General features: G+C 37.6%; 3 protein-coding genes and 1 pseudogene across 15 annotated transcripts; 2 read left to right on the top strand and 2 right to left on the bottom strand.

The window, feature by feature from the left end:
* Positions 1-154: 154 nt before the first annotated feature.
* Positions 155-8,006, top strand: LOC147563942 (uncharacterized). 10 transcript variants are annotated; one of them, XM_086642091.1, is made up of 8 exons: positions 155-621; positions 2,339-2,758; positions 3,422-3,501; positions 3,608-4,003; positions 4,333-5,650; positions 6,387-6,484; positions 6,791-6,932; positions 7,027-8,006. In XM_086642091.1, the coding sequence occupies exons 1-8, from the start codon at positions 387-389 to the stop codon at positions 7,710-7,712; spliced, it is 3,375 nt and encodes a 1,124-aa protein (XP_086498217.1). In that variant the 5' UTR covers positions 155-386; the 3' UTR covers positions 7,713-8,006. The 10 variants fall into 10 exon arrangements, with proteins under 10 accessions (XP_086498217.1, XP_086498223.1, XP_086498211.1 ...); XM_086642097.1 differs by having other exon boundaries at positions 168-621; positions 3,425-3,501; XM_086642085.1 differs by having other exon boundaries at positions 172-621; positions 3,425-3,501; positions 6,791-6,944.
* Positions 8,007-9,670: 1,664 nt separating this feature from the next.
* LOC147563941 (SPT2 chromatin protein) lies at positions 9,671-13,745 on the top strand. 3 transcript variants are annotated; one of them, XM_086642065.1, is made up of 10 exons: positions 9,671-10,115; positions 10,740-10,826; positions 10,931-11,157; positions 11,297-11,414; positions 11,631-11,714; positions 11,817-11,940; positions 12,034-12,563; positions 12,736-12,863; positions 13,123-13,212; positions 13,423-13,745. In XM_086642065.1, the coding sequence occupies exons 2-10, from the start codon at positions 10,809-10,811 to the stop codon at positions 13,532-13,534; spliced, it is 1,431 nt and encodes a 476-aa protein (XP_086498191.1). In that variant the 5' UTR covers positions 9,671-10,115; positions 10,740-10,808; the 3' UTR covers positions 13,535-13,745. The 3 variants fall into 3 exon arrangements, 2 of the variants coding, with proteins under 2 accessions (XP_086498191.1, XP_086498186.1); XM_086642060.1 differs by having other exon boundaries at positions 9,698-10,115; positions 10,928-11,157; XR_015225700.1 differs by having other exon boundaries at positions 9,716-10,115; positions 12,736-12,965; positions 13,024-13,212.
* Positions 13,746-14,372: 627 nt separating this feature from the next.
* LOC147563940 (2-methylpropanoate--CoA ligase CCL4-like) lies at positions 14,373-16,494 on the bottom strand. The gene has a single exon (XM_086642048.1). It carries the CDS (start codon positions 16,137-16,139, stop codon positions 14,499-14,501), a length of 1,641 nt encoding a protein of 546 aa, XP_086498174.1. The 5' UTR covers positions 16,140-16,494; the 3' UTR covers positions 14,373-14,498.
* A 7,047-nt stretch (positions 16,495-23,541) lies between these two features.
* On the bottom strand, positions 23,542-25,699 carry LOC147563939 (2-methylpropanoate--CoA ligase CCL4 pseudogene; annotated as a pseudogene). Its single transcript, XR_015225664.1, has one exon. The product of XR_015225664.1 is annotated as a 2-methylpropanoate--CoA ligase CCL4 pseudogene (transcript).
* Positions 25,700-27,242: the final 1,543 nt, after the last annotated feature.

Raw genomic sequence — 27,242 nt, 5'->3', positions numbered from 1 at the left:
CAGTTTTATTTTGAAATTAGGAAGGGTAGTTATGGCATTTACTTGAAAATAAGAGGTCAAAATTGAATTTATGAAAAATAGGGGGCCAAGAAGGAAACTGGTCACAAAGTAGGGAGCCAAAAAGGAAATAACTCTTAAAAAAAAGACAGAGAGGAGGGAAAATTTTCATTCTTTCGAAAAGACCCATCTTTATCTCCACCTAGCATAGACGAACCTTCGTATAACGCCAAATTTTCTTACAGGCGGACTGTGGTTGGAAGGGAAACGATAACGGAGAAAACGTTCGGCCGATTCGAAACAAAATCAAACAAATCAAACTGGGGTCTGAAATCAAGCTAAACCCAAACAGGGAGACCTTCGATTGATCGATCAAGGATTATCTTCAAATGATGGTTTGGAAGGGAAACCCTAATTTCAGACACCAATTCAATTATTCTGGTGCAAATATCTGGTCATGGCGAATTTTGATCATCACTTCATTTTTCGTTCTTCTTTCCCTAGAAAGTGTTTTAGCAGATTCAGGACGAAATCAAAGTTTGGAATGGCAAGTACTTACCAAGAAAAATTTCTCATCTCAGATACGACTTCAACCTCACATTCTTCTATTTGTCACAGTTCCATGTAAGAATATACACACTCATCCTCTCTCTCTCTCTCTCTCTCACTATGAATTTTAGATGAATTCGATTTGGTATAGCTTACTTGAGAACATGGAAGTTTGATTAGGGCAAAAGCATTGAGTACTTCAGCTGTATTTGAATTGTGTTTTTTCTCTGCAAATTGAGTACATTTCAGTACTATAGTGTGTCAATAATCATTTAGTACTTCGAATTGTTTATGAGGAAATGGATGGTATTGGCTGTAATACTGTTAATTTGCCTCTATTACAAGTTTGTACATTGTTTCAACTTTTAACCCAATTCAGAACACAGCTAATCATGTTATCCCACATGCATAATTTGCGTATCTGATATCCAAAAATTAAAATAAGTTACAAAATGGGTCTTATGAATTTCAGCATGGGAATTGGATTATTAGGAGTCAGTACTCATTATGTTTCAATAGAAGCATTCCAATCAAAGGTCGCCGTTAGTACATCCCTACGCCTGTCATTTTTCTTGAAAGGCAACAAAGATGAAAGTAGGAATGATCTTCTTCAAGCTCGTGTCTTGATTAAAATTTTTCTCACCCATCTAGTACCCTGTTTCCTATCCTCCTGTGTGAGTAAAAATGATACTGGAGGTGAAAGACGAGATGTTGAATTTTATACTTATGAAAACCAACTCTGTAGAGTCTGTAGTTACCCATATCCTTGGACATCAACTATATCCGTTATATTTCCTTCCTTAAAATCAACACATGGCAATTCGTCCTGTTTTACTACATGTCTTTGATTTCTATATTAGGAAGAGGTCATCATTGATCCACTAGGGAACGTTTTAGCTATATAACCTAAAGTTGAGAAAATTCACCCACAAGGATTGCATAAGTGGGGAACCTTTTTCTTTGCCTTATAGATAGAACACAAATGTGGGAATTGTTGAGCTGGTTCTACTAACGAATTACATTTTGATGGAATAATGAATTATATGGCGATTTACGTGCCATAAAATCTTGCTCTGGAATTTGTGTCATGAAAATACCTTTCTATAATTCTGGACAAATCTGGAGAGAATGCTGGAAGGGTGTAGATTCATTTGTCAACTGGGTAGTCTTGTCATGCATTATCCCATAATTTTGGAATTTGTATTGAAGTTTACCTTAAAAATGATTTTGTAAAAATTTAGAGAATTTACTCTTGTAAATGAGTTTGTTTCTGTAAAAAGTATGGCAGCAAAGAACCATATGTCATGCCCCAATCCTTGTAAGACTTTAAAACTAAATAACCAAATAAACCCAAACAAAAGATTAGATAAGGATCCAAAAGAAGAGGCACCTCTCAATGTACTCCCTCCGTCCACATTTGCAAGTCCTATTTCGAGAATCCAACTTTTTAAGGGAACCCTTATTGATTTGTGTATTCACATTAAAACAAAACAGTTTTTCCAATTTTGCCTTTATTAAGTTTTGTACACCACATCTAATGAAAGAGTAGAAGATTTGTCATTATGTTTTTAGTAATGGGTATTGTTGGAAAGAGTAAATTCTTATACTCTACTTTTTAAAATGGGACTTCAAAAATGGACAAACAAAAAGGAAATATGGACACACAAATGTGGATGGAGCCATGGAGGGGTATTAAAAGCTAGTAAATGCTTTTAAGATACCAAATGCATCATTCAGGTTGAAAAGCTTACCGATTACTAGTTTGATGGCTGGCTTTTCTTTTCCTGTTCAGGGTCTGGTGAATCTCGTTCTCTTATGAAGGATATAGCTCATGTAGCAGCTAATAAGCTCGAAGAATTTGGTTCGTTGCAGCTGATGGTTATATACCGTAATAAGGAGAAAATGCTTGCAGATGTCCTTGGAGCTACTGAGAAACTAACAGTATTCTGTTATCACCACTCTTTATCATATAAGTACCAAGGAAGATTGCGTGCCCAGAATATTTTATCATCTGTATCACATATTTTGTCACTTCGGCCAGAAGAAATTCCGCTGAAGTTATTAAACACCCATGAGGATCTGAAAACGTTTTCTCAGTCCACCGACAAAACTGTACTTATCCTTGAATTTTGTGGATGGACACGGGAATTGTTAAACAAAGGCAACAGTAATGGAAGTGAAAATGTTTTTGGACGGGATGCATCAGACAGTGGTTGGTATCTGTACTAGCATTATTCTACGTTCTCTTTATCACTTTTATCTTGTCTTATCAGTGTGTTACATCTGGCTCCACAATATAACGTTTGCCCAGTGTCGTGCAATTTCATTTTCAAGTGGAACTAGTTTGAGCTTGTATAAACCACTTCTCACCAAGCTGTCTTTGACATTTAGTTTGGCATAAACTATGCCATGAACTTCCCTCTGTATATATCTCTTATTATGTGCTAAATGAACTCACAATTTTTTATATTGTAGTCTTGCCTTTCTAGTCTTTATCCGGTTCATCTCAGCTCTCCTATGTTTATGCAATGAAAAAAAATCATCTTGGCCGATTAACTATTGCTCATGTGATGCTTTTTTTAATAATCTGATTTAATAAAGGAAAGGTAAAACAAACACAATTTACAGTGACCTCTAAAAGGTGGACCTTGAAATACAGAATTAGTATGTAAGAAGAAGAAAAACGAAATTACATGGACCTTGTCATTACTTCCCAGTTATAAGTAAAGTCGAAGAGTGACAAGTTCCTGGCCCAATTACACTTTCTACTCCAAGAAAATATGGTAGCCTGGATATTAAGTATGATGTCCTTCATGTTCATTCTAGCTATTCAATCTGAGGGTCTACTATTATCAATTCTTTCCATTTTTTTCAGCAGTAGATGTTTTCTCTGAAGCGAATTTCAGTGGACAGACAAATCAATCACTTAAACCCAAAAGGATGAAAAATGATAAGGTTGATGTTTGTATATAAACCCACTCAAAGTGGAACTTATTTTGGATCTGAAAGGGATTTTCTGGTAATCGTGATTCTGATTAGAGGTTTCTTTTGACTCAAACAGGACATGAGATATGAAGTGATAACTTGTCCAATCGAAAAGGGGCTCACAGGAAATCCTTGGCTGGAGGGGCTGATATTCACAAATGACACTGCACTCTCTACGATTGAAAATGAAGGACCTGCTGCTGGGTTATCATGTAGTCTTGAAGATTTTCAGCGGTACGAGTTGTTCTTTTCACACTTCAGAACACTTGCTAGAGAGTATTTTCTACCAGCTGAGAGGCAAAGGTTTGGTCTAATTTCAGAAAGATCTTTGCTGTCATCACTGGGTATCAAAGATCCGGACTCTTGGCTGGTTATGGTTAACTTTGCTGAATGCGCAAATTGTACAAAGATACTCAAGGAAGGGGAAGACCTCAAAAGTGTACTGGGTATGCATCAGTCGCTTGTAACTGAGGTGAGTTTATCTTTTCTTTTGGCAGAACTACGACTTAGCTTCTTGGAATAAAAATATGAAACAAGCTTCTTAAGTCTCTTTAGTAGTTTTCTGTGTCTATCTTCGGATCCTATATTGCGAGTTTCAGTAATTGGTAAAGCAGAAAATGTATGAGCTCCAGACCATGTATACAATATTCCCATACGATAGACATGCCATTTATAAGTAGAGAAGCCTTTCTGATGGAAAACTAGTCCCCTTAAACGGCAATTTTTATTTTCTGTCGTATTGTGCATTGATGTTATGCTTTATGACGTCTTGACACAATGACATCATTTTTTACCATGTAGTTGGAAGGGGAGGGTCATGATACCAATCCTGCTTTACCTGCAAACAAACCATCAGTTATACTTTTCGTGGATAGGTCATCTGAATCAGACACTAGACGGAAGAGCAAGGAAGCTCTTGACACTTTTAGAAAATTGGCATCACAAAAAGGTGCCACTCGTAAGGAATCCTCGGCCCAAGGTATTCATGCGAAAAAGGGTAAAAGCACTTCAAAGCCATCTGACCATTCAGTAACAGAATTATCAGCATTAACTCAATTGGACAAACTCAATAGTAAGATATCTGTTACGATTATAAAAGACGGTAAACCTGTTCCTTTAGATGACATACCTGGAGGTGGACAAGGTAAGTCCATCCACGAAATTTTGAACTACCTGCTTCAGCAGAAAAAAGAAGCAAAACTAAGTTTGGTTGCAAAAGAAGTCGGTTTTCAGCTTCTGTCTGATGATTTGGATGTCGATATAGCAAATATGTTGCCAAAACAGACTGAAATTAGTGAGACGAAAAAATTATCTGAACCTCTAACTGGAGCTATTGCTGAAAGTAGTCTCGACATAGATGGTCTCGACATAGATGGAGACAACTTGGGAAGTTCGGCAACTCAAACTCCTAAGCTTTCTCAAGAACAACCTAAACTTGCTGACACTGAGACTGAACCTTCTCGTTTTATGGAAGAAAATACTCTTGTGGAGCATACTTGGTCGATTCCTGTAATGCCAAAACAAAAGATTGTTGGTGAGGATGTGCAGATAAGGTCACTAGTGATAAATAATGTGGAAGGCCAACAAATTAGTCACCCGGATTTTAAGGGCTTGTTTTTCTTTTCTGACGGTGATTACCGGTTGCTTAGAGCTCTGACTGGAGGATCAAATATTCCATCAGTGGTAATCCTTGATCCTGTCTCTCAACAGCATTATCTCTTTCCAGAAGAAACAAGTTTGAGCTACGCTTCTCTTGTTGATTTTCTAGACGGATTTCTTAATAGAACTCTTCAGCCTTATCAACAATCAGAACTTGTGCTCGCAACTCCAAAGGAGGCCACAAAACCGCCATTTATAAATCTGGATTTTCATGAGGTTGAATCTGTACCTCAAGTCACGGCCAATAAATTTTCTGAGCTGGTTCTAGGTATTAATCAATCTGACATTGAGAATGCTGGCCTTGCTCGGAAGAGGGATGTGCTAGTGTTATTTAGCAACACCTGGTGTGGGTTTTGCCAAAGAATGGAACTTGTGGTTCGTGAAGTATTCCGAGCCTTCAAAAACTATATAAAGATGTCAAAGAGTAACTCTAGGAACGAGGGATCTACTTTAACTGATGGTACGTGGATCCATGTTTTGTTTGGGCTTTTCCCTTACCATATGATGTATGTTTTCTTGCCGTTTGACTTCTATAACTTGTTTTTGGTTTATTTTGTGATTAACCTTCTGAAACATAAACATTTTTGTAGTCTGTATGTCATGCTAAAGTAAGTACCGAAGCATCTTTAATGAGATTTGTGTTGAGACTCCACTCACATAATCTACCGGACTGGAATGTTAAAAAGAAAATCAATATGAATGTTCAAGTATTTAACTTGGGTCTGACAGAGCTGCTAAAGAAAAAAATTCTAACTTAATCTCCATATTCAAGTTGATAAAAGTAAGCTTCTCCTACACGGGAAAAAACGTAAAAGAACGGAAAGAAAAGGACTGTTGCTTTACTAGATTGAAGCGAATTGGATTAATGTAGGCTATGCAAGCCAGAATTGCTTTTAGCAAGGCACCAGTTCAGATTTCTATACACTTCGTCAGTGTGTCAAGAGAACTAGTTGCTAACGGGGGACCAAATTTCATTACCAATGTGCTTCTAGTGTTACTTTTTACTACCAAACAAACTCTTGTAGTAAAACACGATGATTTTAGGGAACACAAGATATGGGATTAGTTCTGTTGTTCTGTTTTCCCCTTGTGTGTCCTACAGTGAATTTTTAAATATTGAAATTATAACTAGAGTTCTGGAATTACTTTGTTCATCTAAGTGCTTATTTTCTGTTGTTGATGACTATAATGGGTAGAGAACTTGGAATATGCTGCAGCATATGAGCTTCCACTAATATTCTTGATGGACTGTACATTGAACGACTGTAGCTCCCTTCTGAAGTCAACTGGTCAGGTGAGTTTTATAATTTATAAATACTGTTTGATTTCATGTTCTCTGGATACGTCTCGTTTTTGTATCACACCACCGTGGTTCATAGGATCATTGTGTTTGTTTAACGTAATTTGTGCAAATTTTGTGCCGCATATACCTTAGGCGACTAAATAGGTGTTGGCTTGGCTATGCTTATCTCATGGCACATGAACTTGCTGGAAACAAATGTGCAACTTGCCCTTGTTTTCAAATTCTATTTCCACCTTAAGCCCTTGACGTCTCTCTAACATCTCTCTCTCTCTCTGTTTCTCTGTTTGCAATATGAAGAGGGAACTGTACCCAGCTTTAATGTTATTTCCAGCTCAGAGAAAGAGTGCTATATCATATCAAGGGGATATGTCAGTAACCGCTATAATAAAGTTTGTAGCTGATCATGGGACCAATTCTCATCATCTCAATAGACATAAAGGTAAACCAACAAGTAAGCCCGTACACCTCTTTAAGTCATTCGAAGTATCTGGAGGAAGAATCCTCTGATCAAACTTCTTTGCTGGTTTATGTAGGCTTTATATGGACAGATGGACAAAATGGCATCCCAAATCAAGTTCCAACGAAAGATAAACCTCCAACTTCGATCCATGAGGAAGGCCCTAACATCGAAACCCATGAAATCTTATTGAATGACAGGACAGCAACAACCAGAACGTCGAAACTCAAGGCTATTGATCCTCATTTATTGAACAAGTTGCATACTGGGTCCATCCTTATCTCAACAGACAAGCTTTTGAATGCACCACCTTTTGATAAATCCATGATTCTTATCGTTCAGGCGGATCAAACTGCGGGATTTCATGGGCTGATTATCAACAAGCATATCAACTGGGAATCTCTTGAAGGATTAGACACTGGTTACGATTTCGTAAAACAAGCTCCTCTGTCCTATGGTGGGCCTGTAATGACCCAAGAAATGCCTCTAGTTAGTTTGACGAAGAAAGTTAACGAAGAAGGCTATGAAATTTTTCCAAGTGTATACCTTCTCGACCAATTGACGACAATCAGAGAAATTGAAGGGTTGAAGGCAGGGAATTTATCTGCAACTGATTACTGGTTTTTCTTAGGTTACTCAAGTTGGGGTTGGCATCAGCTTTTCAGTGAAATCGCTGAAGGAGCGTGGGATATAAGCGACGATCCAAAGGGTCAGTTTGAATGGCCAGAAACTTCACCCTCGTTAACAGTTGATGAAAAATAAAAAAAACATAATGGGTCATAGCTCTTTTTTCAGATGTTGTCTGTGACAATAATCGGTTACGGTTGGATTTGTTCACCATGTTAGAAGTGGGTAAACGAAATAGAAATACCATTAAAACAAATTGGTGTAAAAGAGGTTTGTAGTTCTTGTGATGGAACAACAAGCTTTCATCCTAGAGTGTGGCTAAGCAGCTGAGTTTTGAGAAATTTGATAGAGCAAAGGAACTAGTTCAAATATTAGTAACTTCCTTTCTAAATTAAGTTATTGAGTTTCAATTTAACTAAGATTTTTAAATTTCTAATATCTTCTATTGGCAAGTTCTGTTGCTAATTAGCACTACAAAATCCATCGTTCCCTCCTAATTGAGTTTCTTAGGAAAGTTTTATGGGCACACCAACTATTTACTAAGGGCTTGTTTACCTCGGCAGAATGAACCAGACGTTTGATATACGCGAATGCACCATGAATCACATTTTTAGCTGAATAGGGTTCTCATTGAGTGATGGAATCCCAATAATGAGTGGGTTTACAAATATCTTTTCCTTCAAATAGTCATTCAAACAGTACAAAATAAACCAAATTCGAGTAATCCTAATTCTGATCAAACTAAACAGTAAATAAAAGTAATTTGATTGTTAAAAACACATTACAAGTTTGTTATTTATTATAATCGTATTTCTTTTATGCATGTCAAACATGATCTATAAGTTGTAGAGGAGGATTCTTATTTTCCTTCGAAATATGTTTTCGCTACAATAAGATAGACTTACAGATTTCATCAAAAAAAAGATAGACTTACAGGCAACAAGTGGTTACTAAGTTAGTTTTCATTCTCTAAATCTCTGATTCGACTGTCGAAACATAGCTAGACTACCTTTCTACAAAAAGACTTGCATACATTTAGAGAAAACGACAGGGGTGCGTTTTACACATCATGCACTTTTCAGTAATGTCAATAATTATCAGAATCCTTCGGTTTTACGTCTAGTTGTGTTACTTAAAAAATGCTGCGGAGGATTTACATTTTCCTTTGAAGCATGTCTTCCCTACAATAAGATAGACTTGACACAAACTTTTGGTTGGAGGATTTCAATTTTCTTTGAGGGGGGATTTCCATTTTCTTTAGGCATGTGGTTTCGCTACAATAAGATAGACTTACAAAAACTAACCCTTGGTTGGAGCAGTTACTTTGCACGGTGTAGATGTCGCGTACGAGACATAGCTATACTAACTTTTTAAAAATCTTTGTTCGTCCCATTTGTCGAGTTTCAGCTGAGACTCCTGGAGCATCTCCAATGCAAAACTCAAAAAAATCTCTATTCGTCCTATTTGTCGAGTTCCTATTAAGATTCTCACTTCCAGGGGCGCGAAAATAAAGATCTCAAATTCTTGTATGCGTCCTCTTGAGATATCTCTATTCCACTCTCGACACATCATCTTTGAGATCTTAGTTGAGTTTTGCATTGGAGATGATTTTTTAAGAAAAATTCAGAAAATCCTAATCCGAATTTCTAAGATTGAGTTTTGCATTAAGAGCATCTCCAATGCAACACTCAATCTTAGAAACTCCGAGTGCCACTTAGGATTTTTAGAGTTTTTTCTTAAAAGTCATCTCCAATGCAACACTCTATTTAGATCTCTAAGATGATGTGTCGAGGGTGGAATAGAGATATCTCAAGAGGACACTCTATTTTTAGAGTGTCCTCTTGAGATATCTCTAATTGTCCACCTCATCAATATTTGATTTTCAACCAATAGAAATCGAGTCTTCTATATTTTCTAAAATAACTAATTATTTATTTGCAAAAATAACTATGACACATAAGTAAATAAGATAAGTTTCGAGTTTTGCATTGGAGACACAAAAAATTTGAGGATCTTTATTGACGCCACCTACGAGTGAGAATCTCAATTGGAACTTGACACATAGAATGAATAGAGATTTTTTTGAGTTTTGCATTGGAGATGCTCTAAACATTGAAAAGTTCAGAAAAACCTACTCCGAATTTCTAAGATTGAGTTTTGAATTGAAGATGTTCAAGTCAAGGTTTAGAGGCACCCTTACAATATAAAAAAAAACTTTCTAAAAATGAAAAAGAAACTGCGCAATCTAGAGAGTGTGAGAAGGGTGCGTTTTACACCTCATGCTCTTTTTAGTGGTGTCTGTAATAATTGTGAAATCCTTCGGTTTCATGTCCGTTTTCGTTACCCTCGACAAATCAAGAAATCCCCTCTTTCTCTTTATCTAGGGTTTCAAGGGATTCCTTTCGATATTTGTGATTACTTCCCGATTTCGCTCACTATATATTTCCTTCTCCTTTGAGAATTTTTCAGCTATTGCCGTCGTTTGTTGCGCGGAATTTGGGTTCGATTTGGTTTTCTCTCGATTGCAAAAATACACAGGTAACAATCTTCTTCTTCTCTTCGTGTGATTTTTTCTGTATTTTCTTGCAATTTTATCGATTTCTTTAGTATTTGTGATTCCTATCAAGTTTGTTTCTTGATCAATTTGTTATCTTTTTCGTTTCCTTCAAACTTTTCTAGATTTGATCTTGTTAAGAGGGCTACGGTTCACAAGATTAGGTTTTTTAAGACCAGATGGATGTAATTGATGGAACTGGTTAATGGGTTTTGCTTGATTTACTCTTTGTACGTAATTTGGTTTTGATTGATTTAGGGTTATCGTTTTTTGTTGCTTTGATAGAGAAATTAGGGTTCCCACTTTTTCCCTGATTTTGATTGCTATTTGCAGATTTTCTTCCCTGGATGAAAACCCCTAAAATATAAGCTTAAATTGTTGTTGCTAATCTCTATTTACCATCTTGATGAAAAAAAGACTTCCCAAATTGATAATGAAAGAGAGGGTAATCTCTGAAATTGATAATATTAGAATCATATTCATGAGGAAACCCTTTAGTGGTCAAGATCGTGTCAGATGTTTGCAAGCTGCATATAGAAAAAAATGTGTAGTGTTCGTAGTTCGGTTGTTCTTTTTCGCTGATATCTCTTGTACTTTTGGAGTTTCAGGTTTGATTTGTATGAAAGTTTATGAATTCAACATAATCTAGTAAGCCGTTTTAATATTTGAAGGAAGGGATGCGAGGTTATGATGATGTAAGCAGTTCTGCTTCTGCTGAAATATAAATTTTGCTTTTCTTAGTTTTGTTCTGAAGTATTAATACTTTATTCGGGTAATTCTTCATTAACTGATTTAGCAGGATATGGACGAGTACGAAGAAGATGGGTATTACGAAGAAGATGAAGAGCTCGGGGAGTATGAAGAGGAGGAGGAAGTGGAAGAAGAAGAACGAAAACCCACCAAGGAGGAATTGGATTACCTTGGGATAAGGCAGCGACTAAAAGAAAAGATGAGGAAGCAGATGAAAAAGGAAAATGGTTCTTCTCTTGGCAATTCTCAAGAGAAAAAGAAACTTCCATATGACAAGTAAGTGATGTAAATCTTCTTACAGATAATGAATTTTACATGTTTTGACCATTCCCAATTCTATAATGGTTGAGACTCAACATAGATACCTTTGCTTTCTATAGTTGTTGATGTTAGGGTTCGTACATTCTTCCTGCAGTTACGGATCCTTCTTTGGCCCGTCCCAGCCTGTTATTGCGCAAAGAGTTATCCAAGAAAGCAAGTCATTGCTGGAAAATCCGCATTTGGCAACCAGGATTTTGAGCTCCCACCAGAATGTATGTATTACTGTCCATTGTTTAGTTGATTTTAGTAGCACAGCTATTTGTCGAAAACAAGTTTTCCATTCTTTGGTTATGTTCGTCATCTCACGAACTTCCCTTTCCATTATAAATGATGAACAGATTGACTGCGACCATCATTTCTGTTATAAAGAAGAATATTTTTATCGATTGACTCATCTTCTATGTTCTGACTTAATTTTTGTTTTTCAGTCACAGAGCAAAAAGAACCCTGTACCGCAAGCTGCCGTACCAAGACCAGGTGGACATATCCGACCACCCAAAATCGTCAATCCGGTGAGAAGACAAAGCTGTTAATAATTATTTGAATCTTTTCATATTCATTTTAGACTCCCTTGTGATTGTGTATGTTTGTGTATCCTATCCCAATTGTTCCAGGTACAACAGAAAGTGCAGAAGCTAAAGGATATGAGGGACTATTCCTTTCTTTTCTCTGAAGATGCAGAACTTCCTGCTCCAAAAAAAGAGCATCCTCCTCGGAATGGTTCTATCACAAATTCTGGTGAGTGGTTGCTATATCCTAGTATTTATTTATAGAGTTTAAATGTCGTATTTTCATGGAGAAACTCATACAGGTTTTTGCTCATGTTGGAAGATACTCGACCAGCTCAAGTGCTCTCCCGAGGCCCAAAATCAGCGACCAGTACTAGCAGGACACTTCCGACTGGCCATGAAGAAAGAAAACATGTTTCTGTGGGTCGGCAAGTTCAGAGTAAACCATTGCAGCATAAGGTGGCTCCCGGAAGTAGTAGACCCAATCCGACTTTGGCCAACCCTAAAAAGCAGCTTGGCAGCAGTACAAACAGTGTACCGGGGCGAAATGTTGGGGTAAAAGGGGTTCCCTCTAAGATGCCAGTTCCAAACAGGAGCTCAACTTTGAATAGGGCACCAATTTCAAATAGGGTTATTGCTCCCAATATGGACAAGAAAGTTACTGTAGCTGGTGCAAGAAAACCTATGCCACACGTGCAGAAAGCACCATTACACAAGTCCAATTCATCCACAGCGGGTGTCCAAAGAGCGCCCTTATCCAAGACGCATGCACCTGAACAGAGAAGAGATATTCGAGATCCGGATAGAGCTAAACAGATGTCAAAACCATCGGTGTCTTCCTCGCGACCTCAGGTATTCATCTTTATCCTGTCAATTTCACTCATGTTACACAAAGAAACTTCTTTCCCTTCTATCGCTGTCAGCCTGGAATTGCAATCACAGTGGTATGATATATTCAAGTTCTCCACCTAACTGCTAAAACATATCGTGCTCAATCTTTGCATGTTGCTGATGTGTCTTGCAGATGAATCCTCCCAAACGAATTCCTCCTCGTCCTCCGGTGCCAATGGATCGCCCAAAGAAGAGGCCAGCAAGGCAGTACTCTGATGATGAGGACGACCAGGCAATCAATATGATCAGAAACATGTTTAAGTAAGTTATTTTGTGTTACAACAGGAGATCCTTACTGCTTGAGTGGAAATGTTACTCATCTCCTAAGAGTTTTACTCGAAGTCTTACTACTTGAAAATTGAAGTATTTTTACACGAACTGAACTAATTGTACAATCAATTCTTTGAGTGAAGACTCCAAGTAAAACTCGAACTGATAGTAGCACTTCCTTCTACTTCTTTGTCTATCTTAAACATTCTTGTCCCTCTATCGTGAGTGACGGTTCTATCAATGATTGCAGGTACAATCCTAAAAAGTATGTTGGAGTTGACGAGGATGACAGTGATATGGAAGCTAATTTTGATGATATTTTAAGAGAAGAAAGGCGCAGGTAAGCGATACTTTATCACCTTACCCTAACAAATTGTCTTGAGATACAGTCAATCATTCCTAGTCGATTTTCTGGAGGACAAAAGAGGGAAAAAGAATACACCTATCTCTTCTTTTAGCTTCTTAAAATGGAAAATTTGGTTCTCATTTTTATGTTATGTTTCTGACCAAGATGTATGTTTAATTTTCTTCCGTACCTGTTTTTTAACAGTGAAAAAATTGCTAAAGAGGAGGATGAAAGAGAGCTCAAGCTAATTGAAGAAGAGGAGAGACGGGAGAGGATGAGGAAAGAAGCGAAGAGGCGTAAACTCAGCCAGCGATGAACAATCAGATGGATAAAGTTCTTGTAATGTGATTTGATTTGATCTAGTTTTGTTAACTTATAAAAAAAAAATCAATCCTTTTTAGTGGATTTATGGGTAGGAAAGATGGTTTTTGTATTTGAAATACACAACCAGCTGATTTGTGTTGATGATGAAACTGATTCTTTAACCCTCTTTGTAGAAAATAATCAAATAGCAGATTCTACCATTATATTTTGATGGTTCTCATAGAGTAGTAGCACTTAGGTATTACGATCATGTTTTTTGAACCATAATGTTTCTTCTGCCATGAACCTTGGTAGTGTCACTTTGTTACTTTTTATAGTTTGTACATGCACAAAATAATGTACCTTTTCGTTTTTAGGTTTCAAATAAATGTTTTCTAATGCATCTTTTAGTGATTAGGTATTATTGCTGATCAGGTTTTGTACTAATGTGGCCTCCAATATTCAATTATTTCAATGTTTTGTTAGACGTAACAATAAGATGACTTAATGTGAAAGTGGAGTTTTCCGTCTGTATATTAGAAATAGCGTTTCATACCAATTTGGGTGCCTAGCAGGCCGAAACTGAGTCTCCTTCACAAATTATTTATCTCAAAAGTCTGGAGCAACAAAATTTTTGAATCCATGAGGTCCAAGTCTCGGTGGAAGGAGTTTATCATCAAGATTTATTTCATGTAATTTAGGTACTGAATAAAGTAGATATTTGTTGGGCTTTAGGCTCTATGTTGTCGGTCTTTAGGTCTCTAATTATTAGTTTTACTTAGGCGGCTATCACGATGTCTTGTAACGACTGATGTAGATCGTAGTCGATTTTTCAAAAATAAAATAAAATATTTTGAGTATTATGTTCTTCATTATTCAAATGACCATACACTATGAGATTCTATTGCCTATGCATTTCGACTTCTGTCTGAGTTAACTCCGGAATACAACTACATCCGGTTAACTCCGGAATACAACTACATCCGGCTGACCTTAGACACACCCAAGGCCTTTGCCATTTCCCTCAGAATGAACTTCTGAACTTTTCCTGTTGATGTTTTTGGGAGCTCTTCCTTGAAAACTATCGTTTTGGGCACCATATAGTGTGGCATCCTAGCCCTACAAAACTCAATGAGTTCCTTCTCTGATGGACGATTCGATTCAGTCTTCAAACTCACGAAAGCACAAGGAGTCTCACCCCAAAACTCGTCTGGCCTAGCTACCACCGCGGCTTCGTTAATTGCTGAATGTGAATATAGAATCGATTCAACTTCCACACTACTCAAATTCTCACCACCACTTATAATTACATCTTTGGATCTGTCTTTAATCTCTAAATAGCCATCCGGGTGCATCACACCCACATCACCCGTATAAAACCACCCATCTCTTAGCGATTTATCCGTACCTATCGGGTCTTTCAGATAACCCAACGTTATTGACCCACCTCTTAAAACAATCTCACCTAGTGACAACCCGTCTCTTTTGACACTCAAGCCAGACTCAGGATCCAACACGTCGATTTCAGCCATCCCTACCGTCCTTACTCCTTGTCTAGCTTTTAGTCGAGCTTGCTCCGTCGCTGGGAACTGGTTCCACTTGGATTTCCAAGCACACGATACAACGAGTCCAGATGTTTCTGTTAACCCATACCCGTGACTCACGACAAAACCCAACGATTCAGTCCGAAAGAGAACAGGTGCGGGAGGTGGAGCCCCGGCTGTAAGGATCTGGACCGGGTTTTGAAGTGGGTTCTTACCCGATTCATTAGCCAACATGTTAAGAACAACGGGGGCCCCACACATGTGAGTCACTTTATGTTGACTAATCAAATTGTAAACAGTGGCAGCATCAAACTTACGTAGACAAATATTGGTCCCACCAACTGCGGCCATACCCCAAGGAAAACACCAGCCGTTGGCATGAAACATCGCTAGCGTCCACAGATAAACAGGTTCTTTTGATACTGACCAATCGATCAAAGATCCAACGGTCGTAATGAAAATCCCACGGTGAGAGTGGACCACACCTTTAGGAGACGATGTCGTACCAGAAGTATAATTCAACACAATTGGGTCCCATTCACTTTCGGGTCGGACCCACTTGAAATTCGGGTCCCCTTTTTCAATTAATCCCTCGTAAGAATCAAAATCCGGTACCGGGATTTGAGTTTCGTATTCATCGTCGATGATGATCAAAAGAGGGGGTTTAATTTCAGGGGAGAGGAGAGAGAAAGCTTGACGGATGAGAGAGAAAGAGAGTATATCAACAAAGATGAGTTTTGATTCACTGTGACGCAGGATTATAGATATGGTACGTGCATCCAATCTAGTGTTGACACAATTTAAGATGGCCCCACCCATGGGTACAGCAAAATGAAGTTCATACATGGCTGGAACATTTGGTGATAAAACTGAGACTACATCACCACGTTTAATACCGATAGATATGAGTGATGAAGCAAGTTGGAGACATCGACGGTGGGTATCCTCCCACGTGTATGTAGTTTTGTTGTAGATGATAGAGGTATGATCGCCATACACAGTAGCAGCTCGTTCTAAAAACCCTAGAGGAGTTAGAGGTGATGAATTAGCTGGAGTCGGTTTCAAGAGATCCATCGATTAAGAATTCTCTCTCTCTCTCTAAAACTTTCTCTCTCTAGAATTAGGGGGGTGAGGAATGAGAATTGAGAAGGGATGGGGGTGATGAGTATAAAGCAAGGTTGTTGGGAATCAGACAAGTAACATATGGGGATATCTCTTTGATCTTTCTTTTTCTCTTGAGAATCTTATCTATGAAAGTGGGATTATAGAATATCAATTATTGTGACGGTAGGAAGGAAGTATTGAACAAATGATAATACTAATAATTAAGAAGGAAAATTTACTTGGCGATTTTGTTTATTTAATAGATTAAGGTGACAAAAGCAATTTGGACACAAAAATTCGTCAACAAACATTATCATAAAATATGATGACTGATGAGGAAGACTTGAGGTGTCTATTTATGGGATAACTATCCAAAAAGTAATTACTTTTAGAATTTATCCAAAAAAAAAAAAAAATGATACTAGGGGTTAATTCTGTAATTCTCCCTTATGGCCTCATAAGTATTCGGCAATACGATTTGGTCTTTTAGAGCATCTCCAATACAAGACTCAAGAAACACTCTAAAAGTTTTATGTGTCAAGTGTGAAAAAATGAATTTCTAAATGTTCTCTTTCCTATTCGGCCATTTAGAGACACTCTATTTCAAAACCATCTCGAATGCAACACTTAAGAGAAACTCTAAAAACCTATATTTTAGCTTAAAACTAATTGATTTGCTTATGTGGCACTTAGAGAAACTCAAGAGGACACTCTAAGTTTAGAGTGTCCTCTTAAGGATATCTAAAATGAATCTTGACACATCACTTTAGAGATTCATGTTGAGTTTTGCATTGGAGATGGATTTTAGAGAAAAACTCAAAAAAATCCTATGTGGCACTCTAAGATTTAGAGTTTGAGTGTTGCATTGGAGATGCTCTTAAGAGCCAAACAGAATTTCAATTTTTTTCGGAAGTACGGTTGGCTACCAAAACATAATTAATTCTAAAAAACTTTAAAACATTGAAGTCATTTCATCGCCTTTAATTTCCTCTATCTCATCCCACCTCTATCTCATTCTTCCAGCTCACTGTTTTCTCTATTGAAGGTCGTCGGCTGGTCAAAATTTTCGTCGACTTTCAAACTTAAAAAGAAAATTATTTTTTTCCTTCTTCTTTTTCTTCTTTTGTCCTTCACTATCTCTCTCTTCACTATGGTTTGTTGAAGCTTTGAAGATTCGAAGCTTGAAAATTGAAGCCTCGTTGAAGCTTTAGATCTGGTTCTGGTTTGTTGAAGAGAGAGGAAGAAAGAAATGAAGAAAAAGAAAGAGGAAGAAGAAAGAGGAAGAAGAAATTTATTTATTTATTTTAAGTCTGAAAATCGTCGGATTTGGCCGGTCGACGACTTTTGCCGGAAAAGACGGTGAGGTGGAGAGATGAGATGAAACGAGGTGATAAAGTGGAGGAAATTAAAGGGTATGAAGTGGCTTTAATGTTTTAAAGTCTTTTGAAATTAATTCGATTTTGGCTCCCAAGGTGCTACCGAAAAAAATCGACGTTTTTTTCGGTCTCTGAAGACCAAATTAAACTATCAAACACTTATGGGAAAGCAAAATGGTGAATTGACCACAAATTGAGAGCCAAAACGAAATTAAAGAATTTCAAACCTCTTAATTCCAAAACAAAGAGTTATACCTTTACGAAATGAGATGAAGACATCTCATTCTTTTTTGTCCTCACTTGTAACATTTTTTTTTTATTTTGTTGAACTCCTCACTTCACTCACTTCTAACTTTACAATTGGTATCTTTCAACCTGTAAGAGAGTTGATGGTAATGATGCATCAGGGACTAAAGTCGAAGACAAATAGACAAAGAGACCTTAGAAGAAGAAGATTGGTTATGAAAGGTTGAAGATGAAATTAAGCAGTTTCTATGAGCACCCACACACATGTGGTATTCACTCGTGTGTTTTCTATTAACAGAATGGATTAGTTGAAATGTTAGTTAGTGTTAGTTAATTGTTAGTTATCCTAAAACTACTTTCTCTCTCTAGATATTAGCTCTATAATTATGTTAATTGTTTCTCTTCAAACTCTATATAAAGAGATCTCTTGTAAACTAATTGGTATTGATTGAAGTAATAGAATTCTAAGCTTCTCTTTCATGGTATCGGAGCCCTAAGCGAATTTTTTTCGATCATCAGATCCGGGAAAGCGCAATTGGGACAATTTCAACAAACAAGATAGTTTTTAATCGATAAGAGGTTTCGGCTATTCTTTGTAAAATCTTCAGGCTGAATCTTCAGTTTTGAATTGGAAAAGAGTTGTTTCTTCTGTATCAAAGAATCATGGACTCAATCTCTTACTGGAAATGGCTACAAATCAAAACCCTAATTCAGGTCAGTTTACTCATAATGCGAACATTACTAGTTTGATTTCTACTCGATTAGATGATTCAAATTTTCTGGTCTGGAAGGACCAAATTGAGAATGCCCTAATTGGAAATGACCTAATTTCCTACATTGATGGTACAATTGAAGAACCCTCCCAGTTAATTGTTCTTGAGGGAAGAGATTCTGTAAATCCAGCCTATCTTCAATGGCGGAAAAATGATAGCTTTGTCAAATCTTTTATCAAAGCTACCATTTCTCAGTCAATAGCATCAGACATTTTAGGCTTAAAAACATCAAGAGACATTTGGGTCTATCTTGAGTTAATTTTCCTTCAAGAATTTGAAGCTAAGAAGTCCTCTTTGAGACATAGTCTTCAATCTATCAAGAAAGGTTCTTCTTCAATTTCTGTTTATCTTAGAAAGATCAAGACCATTGCTGATTCACTTGTGGCTGTAAATGATAGAGTCTCTGACTCTGAACTCTCCCGAATTGCTCTTCAAGGTCTAGGAAGGGAGTATTCCCAATTTGTTATTACAATTCAGAATAGAGAAGGTTCTTTAACTTTTGCTGAATTAAGAAGTAGACTTCTTCACCATGAACATTGGCTTAAAGAACAAGAACCAATTGATGATAATGAATCATATTTTGTTAAAAGATATCCTTCTAGAGGTGTGTCTCGACCCTTTCCTTTCAGAGGTAACAAACCAATTTCAGACTCAAGCTCTTGAGTCTGGGTCCAAGCTTCCACCCAAGATTACTTCTCCTTCTGTCAGGAATAATTTCTTTGACTATACAACTATACCTTGTGGTATTTGCTATAAATGGGGTCACACAGCTAGGCAATGTCGAATGAGATTCAAGGACTTCTCAGAGTCAACTCCTGTTCAAAGAAATCAACCAAGAAACTTTGTTAATCTTCACTTACAAGAAATTGAAGAAGATGATGAAGAAGGAGATGAATATATGGAACAACTAGAAGAAGAAGAGGAACAAGCTCATTTTGGAGCACTTATGAGTGATCACCAACCTCTATCTTCTTCTTCTGAACAGATTCCATCCACTAAGAGAGATGAGAAGTGGATAGCAGACACAGGAGCCACTAGCCACATGACACACAGGAAGGGTATACTCATAAATAGCTCTCCATATAAAGGAGACAATGGAGTCATGATAGGAGATGGAAAGTGTCTTGATATAAGACACACTGGTAAAGCTACTGTGATAGCTGGGTCTCAGGCATTTGAGCTTAAAAAGGTACTCCATGTCCCTGCCATTCATAAGAACCTTCTCTCCATTTCTAAATTTACTAAAGAGAATTTTTGTAGTGTTGAGTTCTTACCTTGGGGGTTTTTAATTAGAGACCTCTGGTCTAAGGAGGTGCTAGCTGATGGTCCTATGGTGAATAACCTATATAGTATTGATTTTACTATGAGCCTCTGTGATACTTCACCAAATATGTCTTTAGAACAAGCTTATAGTGTCAATGCCTCTGCTAGGACATGGCATAACAGACTTGGCCATCCCTCAAAAGAAGTTATATCCATTTTGGAAAGAGGGAATCACATCACAATTTCATCTAAAGATGCCTATGATGTCTGTCCTTCTTGTCAAATAGGGAAAAGTCACAGGCTCCCTTTCTATCAATCCACAAGCTCTTCTTCCACTCCACTAGAGCTTATCCACTGTGACATCTGGGGTCCATCTCCAGTCTCTACAAAGTCTGGTATTAGATACTACATATTGTTTATGGATGATTATAGTTCCTTCTTTTGGATTTACCCTATGAGATTGAGGTCTGACAGCTTGGGTTGTTTTCAACACTTTCAAAGGCACTATGAGAAGCTACTTTCTGCATCTATCAAGACATTCCAAAGTGATGGAGCTTTGGAATTGGCTAAGGGAGATTTTCAAGCTTATCTAAATAAATGTGGGATAATTTTCAGAAGCTCCTGTCCCTACACTCCTCAACAGAATGGGAGAGCTGAGAGGAAGAACAGGCACATTACATCTGTGGGCAACACTATCCTTTTTCAAGCTTCTATGCCCAAGCATTTTTGGTATCATGCATATGCTACAGCCACTTTCCTCATCAATAGAACTCCAAGTAAGGTACTTTCTTACAAAACTCCTTATGAGGTGCTATTCAATAGGGTCCCTGATTATAATATGATTAAAGTGTTTGGTTCCACTTGTTATCCTTATCTTGGAGACATTAAGATTGATAAACTTAGTCCAAGATCAACAAAGTGTGTGTTTATAGGATATAGTCCTACCCATAAGGGGTTCAAATGCTTGGATCTCACTTCAAATAAAGAGTATGTCTCTAGACATGTTATCTTTGATGAGTACTCTTTCCCTTTTAGTGAAATGACTCAGTCTTCTACTCCCTCATCTAGTGAATCTCCAGCTTCTTATGAAGTTATTGTTCTGCCTGCTTTACCAGCCAGTAGTGACACTTCTTTAAGTGATCACCACACAAATTATCCTATTCATGATCAAGATACTCCAACCCCTCCTCTTAAACTCACAGAGACCAATCCTTCATCTGTTTTATCCTCAGCCACATCTCTGTCTAATACTCATTCTATGCAAACTAGGTCTAAGAGTGGTATTGCTAAACCTAAACACATACCTGATTATGTGGCTTTATTAACATCACCTCATTCTTTTCATTCTTCCTTTTTGGCTGCTCATTCTCACTCTATCCCTGAACCCACCTCTTATAAGGAAGCCAGCAAGAGTGAGCACTGGTGTAATGCTATGTCTGCAGAGTTTCAGGTTCTTACCCAAAACAAGACTTGGTCTTTGGTACCTAGGCTTCCCTCTATGAATGTGCTGGGTAGTAAGTGGGTCTTCAAGGTTAAATATAGGTCAGATGGCTCACTTGAGAGATATAAAGCTAGGTTAGTAGCACAAGGCTACAACCAACAAGAGGGCATTGACTACCAAGAGACTTTTAGCCCTGTAGTTAAGATACAAACAGTGAGAATTGTGTTAACTTTAGCAGTCACAAGGTCCTGGTCTATTCTCCAACTTGATGTTTCAAATGCATTCCTCCATGGGGAATTGTTTGAAAATGTATACATGAAGCAGCCACAGGGGTTTGTTGATTCCATTCATCCTGATTTTGTGTGTCACTTACACAAATCCCTGTATGGTCTAAAGCAGGCACCTAGGGCCTGGTTTACCAAAATAGCTAGCTATCTAGTTGGATGGGGTTTTACAAAGAGCTCTTCAGACTCTTCTATGTTTGTTTATAGTAAAAATGGTGATCTTTTGGTGTTTCTTCTGTATGTTGATGACATAATCTTGACTGGCTCAAGTACATCTTTGGTTCAGACCCTAGTTCATGATTTGGGTACTGCATTTGCTACGAAGGAGTTAGGTATTCTCCATTATTTTTTGGGAATTGAGGTACATAGGTGTTCTTCTTCCTCTTCTCTTCAGCTTACACAAACTAAGTATATACTTGAACTACTTCAGAAGGTAGATTTGGTGAATTGTAAACCTAGTGGAGTTCCTGTGACTCATGGTAAGAGAGTCTCTAAGCTGGATGGTGATCTTCTTGAGGATCCATTGACATATAGGAGTATTGTTGGTGGCTTACAATATGTAACTCTAACCAGACCAGATGTTACTTATGCCATTAACTATCTCTCCCAGTTTATGCATAACCCTACCTCTACTCATTTGATTTTGCTCAAGAAAGTTCTTAGATACTTAAAGGGCAGCATTGGAGCTGGCATTACCATTGCCTCAGGAGATCTTTCCTCTTTGTTTGGTTACTCTGATTCAGATTGGGGGGGTTGTCCAGATTCTAGAAAGTCTACAAGTGGGTATTGTATTTTCTTAGGATCTACTTTGATTTCATGGTCTTCTAAGAAGCAGAATACAGTCTCTAGGTCCTCAACTGAGGCAGAATACAGGGCTTTGTCATTAGCCACATCTGAACTTCTTTGGGTCTCTTACTTGATGAATGATCTTACCATTCCTATATCTTTTCCAATGGTTCTTTACTGTGATAATATGGGGGCTAAGTATTTGGCTTCTAATCCTGTGTTTCATGCTAGAACTAAGCATGTAGAGATTGATGTTCATTTTGTTCGTGATTTGGTCAATTTGAATCATTTGGAAGTGAAGTTTGTCTCTTCAGATATGAACCTTGCTGACATATTGACAAAGGGTCTTCTCCTATCCTCTTTTGAGTTTCTAAGAAGCAAACTTCTGTTCCTTCCTTGGAACATATGTTTGAGGGGGGCTGTAAGAGAGTTGATGGTAATGATGCATCAGGGACTAAAGTCGAAGACAAATAGACAAAGAGACCTTAGAAGAAGAAGATTGGTTATGAAAGGTTGAAGATGAAATTAAGCAGTTTCTATGAGCACCCACACACATGTGGTATTCACTCGTGTGTTTTCTATTAACAGAATGGATTAGTTGAAATGTTAGTTAGTGTTAGTTAATTGTTAGTTATCCTAAAACTACTTTCTCTCTCTAGATATTAGCTCTATAATTCTGTTAATTGTTTCTCTTCAAACTCTATATAAAGAGATCTCTTGTAATGAAGTAATAGAATTCTAAGCTTCTCTTTCACAACCCAAAAAAAAATATCAATTGGTAGACATAAAATATTTAAAAAAGTTTGCCCTCCTCTTCCCATTTGATAGTTTAATAAATGGGCAATGAGAAACCAAATTTGCTTTTACACAATAGCAACACACAAAGACAAGTTCAAAGAAACTGAAAGAAATAAGTGCATTTCTATATAAGTGATAGATGTTGTACACCAATCACACAGGTGGGAGAAGAGATGGTTTTTCTTGTAAGAGATTTAAACATCTTTTTCCAATAACACCTTCTAAAGCGGTGAAAACTTGAAATATCGAAATAGACATTAATTTGATAGTATAAATCGGGAAAATTGTTTGCATAACCTCTAAAATACGTTATGAGCACGATGGTTTATGCTATTATGTGATCGTGGAAGAGTTTATATTAAACTAATACCTCGGCCGTAGAAAATGAAGTGGGATACCCTTATAAAGAACTAAAACACTCTTTCTTAGGGAGACAATTTAAAGTTGTGAGACCTAAATTAGAGAAGCATACAATATTGCTAGTATCTCAAAAAAAACATGGATCCCCTTATTGAACAGGGACTCATTATTGAGAGGCGTTTCATAGATTTGTGAACTTGTTCAACAAAAAAAAAATGATGATGAACTTAATAATTGCTAGTGCTCCAAGTGAAGCATTGAGCGGGCCCGCAAATGACCTAATCTTAGATCAACTCTTTATCCAAACCCCACTGGGCTCTAATATGGACCACCTTTTTCTTGGGTGATTTGCACATGGGAAATTTCAAATGACTATTGTTGCCTCACCGACCACCACCACCATCTCATTGACATATATGTGAACCCTAGTTTACAAGGTTTTAATAACTATGGTGCGGTCCTAATTCAGGTTGCGTTAAGTGTGGATAAAACTAAACCCTACGAACCCTAGATGGACCTAAAGCCCTTGCCATTTCTCTCAATACAAACTTTTGAATCTTCCCTGTTGAGGTTTTCGGAAGCTCTTCCTTGAAAACTATTGTTTTAGGTACCATGTAACGTGGCATCCGAGCCTTACAAAACTCAATGAGTTCTTTTTTCGATGGAGGATTTGACTCGGTCTTCAAACTCACAAAAGCACAAGGAGTCTCACCCCAAAACTCGTCTGGCCTAGCCACCACGGCTGCTTCGTTAATTGCTGGATGAGAATACAGAACTGATTCGACTTCCACACTACTCAAATTCTCGCCACCAATTATGATCACATCTTTGGATCGGTCTTTAACCTCTATGTACCCATCCGAGTGCATTACACCCACATCACCAGTATAAAACCACCCGTCTCTTAACGCGTTATGTGTACCCATAGGGTCTTTGAAATAACCCAACATAATTGACCCACCTCTTATAACAATCTCACCTATTGACGACCCATCTCGTTTGACACTCAGACCTGACTTAGGATCCAACACGTCGACTTCAACCATTCCTGCAGTTACTCCTTGTCTCGCCTTTAGCCGAGCCCGTTCTAGTGTAGGTAACCGGTCCCACTCGGGCTTCCAAGCACATGACACGACGAGTCCACCTGTTTCCGTTAACCCATACCCGTGACTCACGATAAAACCCAACGACTCAATCCTAGAGAGAATGGGTGCGGGTGGCGGAGCCCCAGCTGTTAGGATCTGAACCGGGTTTTGAAGTGGGTTCTTACCGGATTCATTAGCCAACATGTTAAGAACAACAGGGGCCCCACACATGTGAGTCACGTTATGTTGACTAATCAAACTGTACACGGTGGCAGCATCAAACTTACGTAAACAAATATTGGTCCCACCAACTGCGGCCATACCCCAAGTATATGACCAGCCGTTGGCATGAAACATCGGTAGGGTCCACAAATAAGTTGGCCGTTTTGATACTGACCAATCGATCAAAGATCCAACGGTTGTGATTAAAACCCCACGATGAGAGTGGACCACTCCTTTGGGAGATGATGTCGTACCAGAAGTATAATTCAACACCATTGGGTCCCACTCACTTTCGGGTCGGACCCACTTAAAATTCGGATCTCCTCCCTTGATTAATTCCTCATAAGTAAAATCAAGATCAAAATCATTAGATGATGATAATGGGTTTTGAGTTTCATAATCATCGTTAATGAGGATCAAAAGAGGGGGTTTAATTTCAGGGGAGAGGAGAGAGAAAGCTTGACGGATGAGAGAGAAAGAGAGTATATCAACGAAGATGAGTTTTGATTCAGTGTGACGCAGGATTATAGAGATGGTACGTGCATCCAGTTTAGTGTTAATACAATTTAAAATGGCCCCACTCATGGGTACAGCAAAATGAAGTTCATACATAGCTGGAACATTTGGTGATAAAACTGAGACCACGTCACCACGTTTAACGGCTATAGATTTAAGGGAAGAAGCTAGTTGGAGGCATCGAAGGTTGGTATTCTCCCACGTGTACTTAGTTTTGTTGTAGATAATAGAAGTACAGTCTCCATATACAGTAGCAGCTCGTTCTAGAAACCCTAGAGGAGTTAGAGGTGATGAATTTGATGGACTTGGTCTCAAGAGATCCATAGAAGAAAAATGAGAAATTGGTTTCTAGTTGACTATTTTTTCTGTTCTTTCAAGAATTCCCATTGCACTTCTCTTTCTTTTATAAGTACTGTTAGAGATAGGGAGAGGGAATTAGGTTGAAAAGTTAAAGTCATCTAACCATAAGAAATAAGTGAGAATCTTATCCGAAAATTGGGTTATATTTGTTAGATTTTTAGGGTCCGTTTGTTAGGTGGGCAAATATTTGATGTAGAACTTGTTTTCTTTTTCATGGGAAAGAAAACTATTTTATCATGTTAAAATACAAATTTAAGTGTTTGGTACAACTTTGAATTTTTCAGAGAAATTCAAATTCAAGTGTTTGATAGGATTGAAAAGTTTGACGTAGTGAAAAAATCTGCCATTAAGGAAATATGGGTTGATTTGTAAATGACATTTGGTCTTGGGTAAACAAAAATGCAAAGAAAATAATGAAATAGATACTCTATCACATTAATGTTAATACTCATGTTGCTTGTATTATCTTTCAACAAAAAAAAATGTTGCTTGTATTAATTGTTGTTAATTGTCTCTTTTGGAAGACCACTTGGGTGTCGGTACCAGTAGGGCACCCTGTTCTTCAGGTTAAGGTTCAATTCAGTATTTTCAAGTGAACCGGAATCTTCGGCACACGTATCCAACGAATCAACATTCATTATGTGGTTGTGAATGATGCAGCAAGTTATTAGCATATAAACTTGTGTTTTGAAGTCTTTATTGAAGATATTCAATGGTTGTGAAGTTGTAGTTCAATGTGTGATTTTCACCACAACTCATGAATTTCAGTCACTTCACCACAGAATCGACGTCACTAGAGGCCACTGTTAGAGGAATAATGAGTAAAAGTTTCGGAGCAACAGTTCTTTTCTATAAGAGGAGAGAGAACGCAAAAAAAATGAGTAAGAAATCGTTTTCTCACCTTCCAGATGGTAATAATTTCAGGTGTGTTTCTAACCTTTTTTTCCCATGAGAAAGTGACTTTCACACTTAGTTTTCACATGTAACAAACAGACCCTAACTCATTTTCAAATCCTGACGAGAAGTCACACAAATATCACAATTAAACGTTGGTCTATCATTTTCTATTGACAGTTTATACAACTAGAATTTTCGTATTGAATAAGTAAAATTTGAATTAGAAATATTACAGGGAAAACAATAGCAATATAACATTCATTTTAGAGTTGGATAGAGAGGGAGGGAGAGCGACAATTGGTGTATAAAATTCTTATACGATATTACCATATGTATACTTGTTCATTACCAAATATTAATATATGTGGTACACCATGACTCATTCAATTCAACATTGATGGAGAGCGTTTGTTAGGTGCAAATGTAGCTAATGACTCGATGACCCATTTTATTCAATTTCATATTGATGGAGAGCGTTAGGTAGTTGTACAATGCCCACAACGCTAAAGAAGATAATATCGCCCGTTGCAGTGAAGGTTGTTTGCTAAACTTTATGACACATTTGGCACAACAAATGATGTAATTACTAGGACTAGCAATCTATTAATGTGCTTATCATGAGCGCAGTGACTAAAGTTTCCAAATGGAAAGTGTCCGCCATGAAAT

Source organism: Eschscholzia californica, unplaced genomic scaffold (genome assembly GCF_041429995.1).
Source record: "Eschscholzia californica isolate CP2 unplaced genomic scaffold, dmEscCali1.0.p SCAF_1, whole genome shotgun sequence".
NCBI classification, from domain to species: domain Eukaryota; kingdom Viridiplantae; phylum Streptophyta; class Magnoliopsida; order Ranunculales; family Papaveraceae; genus Eschscholzia; species Eschscholzia californica.
The sequence above is the reverse complement of the archived record's forward strand: the minus strand, read 5'-3'. Positions and strand labels throughout refer to the sequence as shown.

Excerpts from the sequence above, each read along its gene's own strand:
- LOC147563941 (XM_086642060.1), top strand. Across the intron at positions 11,715-11,816 it reads CACCCAAAATCGTCAATCCG|GTACAACAGAAAGTGCAGAA; the intron begins GTGAGAAGACAA and ends CAATTGTTCCAG. Across the intron at positions 12,864-13,122 it reads ATGATCAGAAACATGTTTAA|GTACAATCCTAAAAAGTATG; the intron begins GTAAGTTATTTT and ends CAATGATTGCAG.
- LOC147563940 (XM_086642048.1), bottom strand. The coding sequence starts at position 16,139 with ATGGATCTCTTGAAACCGACTCCAGCTAATTCATCACCTCTAACTCCT.
- LOC147563942 (XM_086642078.1), top strand. The coding sequence starts at position 387 with ATGATGGTTTGGAAGGGAAACCCTAATTTCAGACACCAATTCAATTAT. Across the intron at positions 622-2,338 it reads TCTATTTGTCACAGTTCCAT|GGTCTGGTGAATCTCGTTCT; the intron begins GTAAGAATATAC and ends TTTCCTGTTCAG. Across the intron at positions 3,502-3,607 it reads AAAGGATGAAAAATGATAAG|GACATGAGATATGAAGTGAT; the intron begins GTTGATGTTTGT and ends TGACTCAAACAG.